This window comes from Sabethes cyaneus, chromosome 2 (genome assembly GCF_943734655.1).
Source record: "Sabethes cyaneus chromosome 2, idSabCyanKW18_F2, whole genome shotgun sequence".
In the NCBI taxonomy this organism is placed as follows: Eukaryota; Metazoa; Arthropoda; class Insecta; order Diptera; family Culicidae; genus Sabethes; species Sabethes cyaneus.
Window position 1 is genome coordinate 244,350,349 of NC_071354.1, and position 10,135 is coordinate 244,360,483.

The 10,135-nt window shown below is 41.9% G+C and overlaps 1 protein-coding gene across 1 annotated transcript; it reads left to right on the forward strand.

Annotated features, from left to right (window-relative positions):
• Window positions 1-1,067: 1,067 nt before the first annotated feature.
• LOC128737322 (uncharacterized protein CG1161) lies at window positions 1,068-2,559 on the forward strand. Its single transcript, XM_053831939.1, has 4 exons — window positions 1,068-1,253; window positions 1,347-1,583; window positions 1,668-1,793; window positions 2,288-2,559. The coding sequence occupies exons 1-4, from the start codon at window positions 1,191-1,193 to the stop codon at window positions 2,441-2,443; spliced, it is 582 nt and encodes a 193-aa protein (XP_053687914.1). The 5' UTR covers window positions 1,068-1,190; the 3' UTR covers window positions 2,444-2,559.
• Window positions 2,560-10,135: the final 7,576 nt, after the last annotated feature.

Here is a 10,135-nt window from a genome sequence, read left to right on the forward strand (position 1 = left end):
ATGTGCTGAAAGCAAACCGACACCCTCACTTCGAAAGATTGGATGGATTATACTGATCTAATTGTTCAAAACTGATGTCTTGATTGGTCGTGCGGTTGAATGCATTTTGCTGCGGATTGCCCACTTCGTGAATATCAGTGTCGAGAGCGCAAGAAGAAGTGCCACAAAGAAGGATATTGTGCCTATTTTTCGTCCGGCAACAACAGAAAAAGAAGTACGGTGGGAAAAATAAGAATGTGAAGATAGTGTCAGTGAAGAATCTCTGTCAGCCGAGGACAAGGTTCTAGTTCACTTACAGATTGACTCAGCGGCGGATATTAGGATCATCTCCCTCGAATGTTGGTAGCAAATCGAAAAACCTCAAGGAATAGTACCCTCTTGGAACGCCAAATCTGGTTCTGGAGGATCGCTTGATCCTAGCTAGCAAATTTACCTACTGTAATTTAGGCTTAATGTAATTGATTCTTTAGGCTTTAAAGGTCCTAAAAGTTATTGTCAATTGCAAGGAAAATTGTACCATCCAAAGTGCGATATCGCTCATAAAAGTGCTATTTTACATTAAATCGCTTCGGTATCTTCGGCGCATTTATTGCTTGGAAGATAACGAAAAAGTGCGCCGAAAATACTGAAACGATTTAATGCAAAATAGCACTTTTATGAGCGATATCGCACTTTGGATGGTACAATTTTCCTTGCAATTGACAATATTATTCATAAGAAAATCTGAGAAAAAAGGGTCTTCCAATTTATGCATGCACAAACACAAATATCAATGACGATACCACTGGCTGGCAGCTCTGGTAGGCAATGAACCATCAGGCATCCAGCGGTAATGATTGTTCATCAAAATGCAACTTTGATGTTGGTTACTGCCGTTACTGCAAATCAACCTTCAGAGTTTTGGTTACAGATTACAATACAGTGATTTATATTAAATTTCTTTTTGATAAGCTTAAAGTTGTTTAAAAACTTGTTATTTAATCCATTATGAAAACTTCAGACGGCAAAAGAGTTATTTCAAATTTTCTGGCATCTCTGAATATGTCAACAACAAAGCAACGTCAAACCGTCAGAGAAAGGAAGAAGAAAAACGATAATCTTTTTCGCTAGTCGCAGTTAATTTGTACAGCAAAATCTTCATCATTCCGTAGTTAAATTTTTTCCAATTGTAAATTGTAAATAAGTGCTTAATGTTCAAACGGATAGTGCTTGCACTAGCGCTTGTTGCAGTGCTGCATGTTGTTGGGTCACAGGTGAGTAGCATAGCATAATGAATAAGATGAATCAACCCAACACCCACTTTCTTATATTTCACCCTTCGAACGACAACTCACTGCCGTACGCAGGCACAATCCTACGAGGATAAGCGCTGTAAATGCATCTGTCCGAGCATCAAATCGGTGAAAAACAACACCGAAGATGACTCGGACCGGATGCTGATCATTGACAACGTTCCGCCGAACAAGTGCGACTGCGACGGGGTAATTCTGCCCCGAATAGCGGATAAGGTGAAAGGCAAAGAGCAGGAGTTTTGCCCTCGCTGTGATTGCAAGTACGAAAACAGAAATACCACCATCATTAAGGTAAGGTGCTTTATCGGTAAACCCACCTAAGATAACAGTGTTTGATTTTGTTTCCATCTCGCATGGTGCTCAATCTTATTGCAGGTGGTAGTCATCATTGTAATCTGGATAATTTCTCTCCTGGTGATCTACATGCTGTTCCTGATGTGTCTGGATCCGTTGTTGAACAAGCGAGTGAAGGCCAACTACCAGGAGCACACCAATGAAGATGTGAATATCTACAGTGATAATAACAATATCAATCATAATAGTCTTAGTATTAATAATTTCTTTAAGAATCGTGATTCACACTCGTTTAGTAGCCATAGCAATAGGCACAATTTTACTGTTCAATCTATTGATTGCACTGACAGCGACAGTGATAGCGTGGAATACTTTCCCGGCAGTAGAGACCACGAACGGGTTTCTTTGCTGAAAGTTTAACTACAAATCGTTCTATTTTTAATTGCTTGATTTACTCTTAAACGTTTGTGTTCTTCTAAGTAGGAACACAACACAAATCGAAAGGCTGAATAAGTAATAAACGAGACTTTTGTTCGTTGTAATTATCACTATTTTAGTTATTTGTTCCACTGCACCTGTTTTGTTACTTTTTCAGTTCAATGTTATTCACTAGTAGATTCCATTCACGAAAGGAAAGTATTCTTACTCGTACGTGACTTTTAATCTATGCCGTTTGTCTCTCGTTTGTTTGTGATTTTCAGGAGGACACTTCGGTTGCCGTTGGAAACCACAGCCAGGATATGCAGGTGCGAGATGGAAACGTGCTGAATCGGGTTGGCCACTCGCAGGATAAGTGGAAGAGACAGGTTCGTGAGCAGCGACGCAACATCTACGATCGCCACACGATGCTAAACTAGAGAAGCAGCCTTAGTGGGTGTGCATATAGTATAATCGAATATTTATACTTATTATTTTCTGAATTGTAGATTACCATTGGTTGACGTAAAAATAATTGCAATATAATATTCTTACAATTGACAAAATAGTAGCGTTTTTCTCGGCAACAGTTGGACCGCTTGAACAAGCCAGAAGAAAGTATGCGAAAGTTTTTTTTTCCCAAAATCAACATAGCAAAATTATCTTCCTATTATTTGTTTCGAGGTATATGATAGTTTTGAAAATTGCTGTTCGGTTTTAATTGGCCGACTCAGTTGGCAATAATAGCCGCAGTAAACACTTGACTTTATGCGCAAATCCTAGTCTGAGCTGTTTTGTTGAACCATAAGCTGAGAAGCAATAATATTTCCTATTCCGAATATGAGCAAATCAGCCTCCCAATTAATTTAGACAATACCATTATTATGCGGTTAAAAGACACGTCGTTGAAAAGGACACACAGCAACTTAATGGCTTAGATATTATCAACGACAGACCATTCGTTTCATTGAATCGAACGCCGCTTTGAAATTCACCATTACACCCTCAGCTCATGTAGGATTATAATACAGGCCTGAGAGTCTATTATCACTCGCCACAGTTTTCGTCAGCCTGTTGAAAATTATCCTCTCCAGTAGTTTCCCCATAGTGTATCCAGCAGGCATATGTATCTATACGAGGCTGCATCTCCTGGCGGTTTTGCTGGCTTTGGTAACAACTCTAGCTTCTGAACTTTCCATTTATCCGGGAAAAGACCATCTTCACGACCACCCTCGTAGGGTTTCTATTCAAATTCGCAGCTACTCCATTGTGCCAATTGGCTCTGCTTCTAAGTGCACCTGTCGAGACGTGAACCGATCCAGAGATAGCGACCAACATAACATCCATCCTTTCACGGCCACTCTCGCAGGGTTTCTGCCCAAGCCTTGTCCATCTATCGTTCTCGGCCGTGTCCCAGTCTTGTTGGCACTTGAGTCCCTCACCGGCTTCCGAAGTCCTCCAGCGCTTTTTCATCCGAAACACTCGTTATCTTCCGCAAGTATAATGACAATGCAATGGGCAGCATTCCAGCGATAACGCATTCTGCCTCCGACGATATTGTTCTGTACTCACTGGCGACTTTCACGACATCAAGCTCAGAGATCACTTGCTGACTAGCTAGTCACTAGCATTTTAGCGGTCAAAATTGTGTCGCGTGTGACTTACATAATACCAAAGGTGGACTAGTCGAGCAAAATGACACTCGACGTGACTTTTTATAGCAACCTTCGCTTTATAGTGAGTAATTTGTAGCTTTAGCCCCGTAGCCAGCTCTCAATCTTTCGAACCGCCTCTGTCACCAGCTTTTCCACCTATTCCAGTGACTCGCCGGACACCGATAACACGTTGTCGTCCGCAAAGCTGACGATCATCGCAGCTCCGGGTAGCTTCAAAGTCAGTAGACCATTGTACGTCCCGTTCCAGAGCGTAGGCCCGAGGATGGAGCCTTGTGGAACTTCCGACGTGATGATCATTGTCTTACGCTCCTTGGTGATCCCGTAAATAAGCACCCGGCACTTAAAGTAACTCATCAGAAATCTGCATATTCCGGGGTCTGCATTCTATACAGCGACTCGGCAATGACCTCCCAGCTGGCCCTGTTAAAGACATTTTTAACGTCGATCGTTACAACGGTGCAAAAACGATCTCCTCTTCGTTTCAGTCTGAACCGCTTCGCGATCTCTCGACTACTGTCCGGGTAGCATCCACCGTGGACTTCCTTTTCCCGAACTGCGTGTTCGACAGACCGTGTTCATCTTCCATGTACCTCGTCAGTCTGTTCAAGATAATCTTCTCCAGGAGGTTTCCGCCTGTATTCAGAAGAAATATTGGCCTATATAACAGCACTAGCTTCAGGGACTTCCATTGGTCTGGGAAGTTTAGGCATTTTTGCTACACTGTCCAGGACACGTGTGGACATGCTTCTATTGCAGCCTTCAGGATCACGTTAGGTATTCCATCCGGATCGGGCGCCTTCTTGATTTTTAGCCCGTTTAGACCGTCAGCATTGTCCCTTCTACACTTTACGGTGTTGGTGGCCATATCGTGGGCTCATGCGTCAGGAAAAGTCCCTCCACGATAGCCTTCAGCTTATCCGGTCACATCTCTCTGGCTGTCTGAGGACCTTTGGTTTTCGCCATCACAATGCGATACGCGCCACCCCAGGGGTTGGCGTCAACTTCTTGGCTCGTTTGCTCTGCTCTATCTCCTGTTTCAATGCAGCCCTCGCTAGTCTAAAACGCCGTTCACGGTCCGCTGCAGTTCTGGCTTTCTGGTTCTGAGACAACTAGCACTAAGGTTGCTAGGGCCAGAGCACTAGGTTGCTAGGCGCCGGGTATTTCTCGGTAGAGTATCAGCTATCAGCTATAGCATCAGAACCAACTCCCCAGAGTGCTTCAACGAACAAGTGCTTGTCAAAGGCCGTCGTCTTGCACTTCCCCTCGCAGGTCCTAGCTCTTTGCGTTGTCACCGCGTTTCGCCGACAAATGCTATAGTTAATCGTCTGGTGATCGCTGTGGATATACCTTTCACAAATCCTTCACCAGTTCATGTTTGGTATCAGCAATGGACTGCCAAAGGTGACGTCGATGATGGATTCGCAGCCGTTCTTGCGAAATGTAGTGTCTACGGTGCGTATTATGTACGATGCCTTTGCGCGACTTCCAGTTTAGCTAAATCCAAATAACCAAAAATTCCGATAAAAGGGGTTTTTTGGCTTAATCAGCCAACGAAATGATCATGAATAGAACTCTACTCAACTTCATTTTTAAGTAATTAACCGTAGTTTCAAGTTCGTATTTGATGTTTAAACTTCGAAAGGAATACAAAGTAACTTCTAACAGAACTAGAAAGTTAGCAAAAAGTTCACCTAAGTCGCTATATAGAACACTGTTCAGCCCAAAAAGAAACTCCAATAACTTTCAAAATAAAAAAGATTGGGGAAATATTTTCCCACTTCCTGTTTTGCAGATTCATGACATTTCTCATTAACTAAGGTATTTAATTTCGGTTAATAATCGACTGTTTTTTTATAAATATGAATTTATTGTAACTTACCACACACCACCAACATAAACCTCAGGGATTTGAACTCGAGTACTTCTTTTCGGTAACTTAGACGCATACCACTGCTCCGTTGCTGGAATATGCGATTTGCATCGTTTTTACTTGATGTGCTAATTTCTCATTTATCACTGCCCCGAAAGGAACTTACACTTAAGAACAACTCATCGGCAAAATTCATGTCACTAGCGGTGTCAGAGATGACGCAATGCATCAGGATAGGTATGCAACGAGGAACGCTCGGGTTCAAATCCAGTAGCGGTCAGTGTTAGTTAGGCTTCTTTTAAATGGTCCATCTTAATCGCATGTATCGACTTTACAAAAGTAAGGAGGAGGCGGAGGTAGAAAATGGAAAAGTATAAAAATAGAACTACAAGTGCTGTTTTATAAACTTTTGCCAAAATTTCTTCAGAAGCTGCTTAGCGCTCTATGCAGCGAGCTCAAGGCAACTTTGAAGTTCGGTTAGTTACAAGTAAAGCTGCTTAGCAAGCTATACCTCCATAGACATAAAGCTTGTTAACCTTCCTTAGACACCATTATCCGAACTCTAAGTTGCCTTCAAGTTGTATGTTGAACTTTCAAGCTGCATGTTGGACTTTCAAGTTGCTACAGATATTAACGGTACTTTAATGAGAATGAAGTTCGGTTTACAATTGTAATGTCTGGTTGTTCAGCAAGAAAGTTCTGCGGAACTAAATTTGAACCAAATATGAACTTTCAAGTTTGTTCCTTAAGTGAAATTCGAACTTTTGGTTGCTTGGGAAGCTTCCAATAATGTGTACCCTCTGGCGGTAGTATGTTTGCTGCCGCACTCCACAGCGCAAGCGTTGAAATCTCCTCCAATTATAGTTGGCCTTCATCCGATGAGTTTCTCGTTCAACGCGGCGTCTAGCAGCTGGTGGAACTGCTTCCTGGTCCATCTGGGGGCGCGTAACAGCTGCACACGAACATCCCGTTGATTTTGACAATCACAAAACCTTCGTGCGAATTCGAAACCACCTCTTCGATGGGGAACTATCCCATTACATGCCCAGTTACCGTTGCCGGGTGGAACTCGATCGCATTTCTGACACGAACTGGTTCTATCCGGACCTTCACAGTTACGCACCTGATGCCCGAAGCCCCAGCACTTGAAACAGCGTTTCATTTCAGAACGCACACTGATCACCCAACTTAATTTTGCCCTTCTTCAGTCGCTTGGAGGCTGCTACCGTTGAAAGACGAATCATCGCCGTCTGCGGTCCGCCGTAGGGCTTCCTCAGCCGGATTACCACCGATACGGCACCCAATACGCACTGTACCTTCATTCAACGCACTTCTCAACTCCTGTGCTGTCATGATCTCGTCCAGATCTCTACACTCGATATCACGGTTTCTTGGGGACGCGCTTTCACGTTCGCTTCAAGTGCTTTGGCAACAAGTTCTTTGAAAACTGCTTCACCTTTTGTCTCGGAATATCTTGGAATCCTGGCTTTATAGAAAACTACTGTCTTCCGCAAACTTAATCAGTAGGTCAATACCTTTCTTTTGGGGGATAATATTTTATAAGTTTGTCACCAGATGGTGCTCAAATGCGCTGTATATTGTACATCCTACAATTGGGTCCTAAAGCCCTATGTCGTTTTTAGCTTGAATCGATGAGGTTAGGGTTAGGAACACATATTTTGATATTCAATTTTATATTTTTAGGCTATTGCCATTAAAAACCTTTTTTTTAATTTTGTGAAATTTTGAACAAAAAATAAACATTTGGGCAACCTTATATAGACAAACTATAGTTGTGCATGGTTGTGTCAAGCGGTGTCTAGACAACACGAATTATAAAAAGAAACCATAGTATGTCTTGAAATGTCACGGAAAGCTTTTTGTTTACCTTCACGCCAGGGGCTTGCGATGGGTGCCATGTTTTTGTTGCCAACATCTCAGCACATCTCGACAAAGGTTGGCAGCAAATCTACCTGTCAGACGGGCGCTATTTCTTGCATTTTTTGAAATAGCGCCCTTCGTTAAGTGGACTGTCAAACACCGTTCGTTAAGATACGGATAGCACCCCGCTGCTTCACGCTCATGTGATAGTGTGTCAAAAAGTCAAAAGTTGCAAAGTCAGGAAATGGCTTGGCAATCGCGACCTAAAACATTTTCTGAGTTTACAGCTCATTTTCCGGTTCCGGTCATCTCAGTTTAATTAAGGCCTTTGTCAAAATCAGCAATAAGCGTAGTGACTGCACTTGGTCACAGCGTGGATGCCTTCAGTTTTCGGATGCAACACCCGCCATCGAGATGCGACCGTGTTTGGTTAGAAACGCACAGAAATTTTTGGTCTGCCGTTCGCCCTACTGCTGATTCACATCGGAGTAGCAGAACATACCAATCTGATTGATAATACGGTGCCAGTTTCGGTTGGCGTTTTTTTCATACTGTTCTGCGGGGTCGATTGTACCGAGATTATACTGTTGGCCATCAGTTTGACATCGTTTAGTCATTCTTAGCGCAAACTAGATTTGGACAAAGTCTAGCATCGTGAATCGATGGATTGGAATACATTGCCCGAATCAAAACTTTTATCCGATAACTAGTACAAATTTGATGTTCCACTTCCTCACGACCAGCAAAACGCAGACAAGCACAAGAGACAACTGCGAAGCTGTAACTGTCAAAACGATCAGCTGCTCTAATGTCAAACCAGAGTTACCAGTGAGAAAAAGTTATCATTGTTGCCAGAAACGTGTTATTTTCGTTATGTCAAGGAAGATCTCTAATGTCAAGGGAGAATAAATTACAATATTTTTGTTTTTCAATTTTTTAGTGCTCTGCATCTTTTTAAAAAAGAAAAAACTATACTCTGGTAGTCATAATGGGAAGCTTTATCGTTCCTTCTAAAAAAATCATCTTTTTATCAAAAATTTTAGGACCCAATTGCAGCCATATACAGGTTGTTGCATTAGGAAAGAGCATTTTATTATTCCTACATGATGTAATATTCTATTGAATAGATTTTTTTCTAGTAGTTATCATGTTTTCTTAAATGTTTTTCACATAAAACATAGTATGATATCATTTCTGCTGTTGGCAGCTTAGAAAGTAGGGTTGATGGGGTGTTTTGATTCGCTTGGGCAGCAATGTTTAGAGAGTTTTTTGCACAGTAATAATACATATTGATTATTTAAAAATGAAAATTTAAAACTTCCGTTCATCTGCCTAGCGTTTTCGGTCCTCTAAAACATTTTCTGAAAGCAAGACCTTGCGAATAAACAGATTCCGTAGATACAACACATTCAGAAAGCTGACCCATATACTAGCGCCGTGCAGTAACGAAATAGCGAACTTTTGCACACCTTCGGAATGATCATTAACTACTGAATAATTTTGCTGCATACAGAAACTATTTTCCCTTATGAAGAAACGAGAGAAAATTCCAGTAGAGACTATTTGCGGTACCCCTCACACGTCGCTTGCATCGTTTCTGCGATTTAGGTTTATGCTGATCTATTTTTCTGAATATTTAAAGCATTAATGTATTGAATAATTATGTCATTTTGTTCATAATAAGTTTATTGAAGAATACATATTGGTTTGACATCGATCTATTACTTTAAAACAAAATGGCATCCAAAAATCAACAAGTGTTGTACAAAATACAACAGCGCGAGTAACGGAAGGTTAACCGATGGATCCTTTGTAGCTCCAAAAGTATCTCTCCCTTTTGAGTTCGCCTGTTTCTAGAGAAACTCACCCAGAGAATGGTCAAATCACTCGACAACTTGCATCATTAAGGGCCCTATTCTCACAGTCACCTAAATTTTTTAGGTGAGAGCGGTGAGAGCACAGTTTGCGATTCTGAGAGTCACCTAAGTAACTGTAATCAAGTAGGGAGCTGTTAAGTGAGGTGAGGTGACTGCCAGATAGGGCGGGTGAAAGAAGTGAGGTGAGTGAGGTGACTGTGAGAATAGGGCCGTGAACCAACGACATTCATTGTTGATATGAAATGTGTGTCGCTGGTTTAATGATGACAAGTACTCGCGACCTACTGAATTAATTTGGCTTTTTTCTCTTAGTTTCTTTACCTGAGGCTTAACACTTTCTCTCCGAGTTCCTTCAATTCCGGAGCGTCTCGCATTTTTCGGAGGATCGCTGCGTAAGAAACGTTCGCGTTCACTCCAACAACTAGGGCATTACCGTTTATTCTTTCACGCCGAGGCCAAGACTTCTTTTGCTCTTTTTTCTTCCCTTCCTTTCTGCTGCTGCTTGTCCTTCTGACTTACGATAAACGCTGCTTTCGCCTACTCGAATCTTCTTCTTCGTTGTTCTTGGCTTTCTTTTGCTCCTTTTCTTCCCCAGGCGTTTCCCTCTTCCTTTTATCCGAACGCGGATTCAGATCTGGAGGTTTTTTTCTTTGTGTGGATATTATCACTACGACCAGCATTTTTATCTATTGTGATCTTATCCAGGTGTTGTTCTGCACTTCGTTGTTATTGCAGTATCGCTATAGAGTGAGCAAACTGCTTATTATCCGTGCTTAAAGTGTCGGTGTGTTTTCACCCCTTTTTCCCCCTACGGTTCTTACTACTTTT

Coding starts and splice junctions, on each gene's coding strand:
- LOC128737322 (XM_053831939.1), top strand. CDS start 1,191: ATGTTCAAACGGATAGTGCTTGCACTAGCGCTTGTTGCAGTGCTGCAT. Junction 1,254..1,346: donor TGCATGTTGTTGGGTCACAG/GTGAGTAGCATA, acceptor TGCCGTACGCAG/GCACAATCCTACGAGGATAA. Junction 1,584..1,667: donor GAAATACCACCATCATTAAG/GTAAGGTGCTTT, acceptor ATCTTATTGCAG/GTGGTAGTCATCATTGTAAT.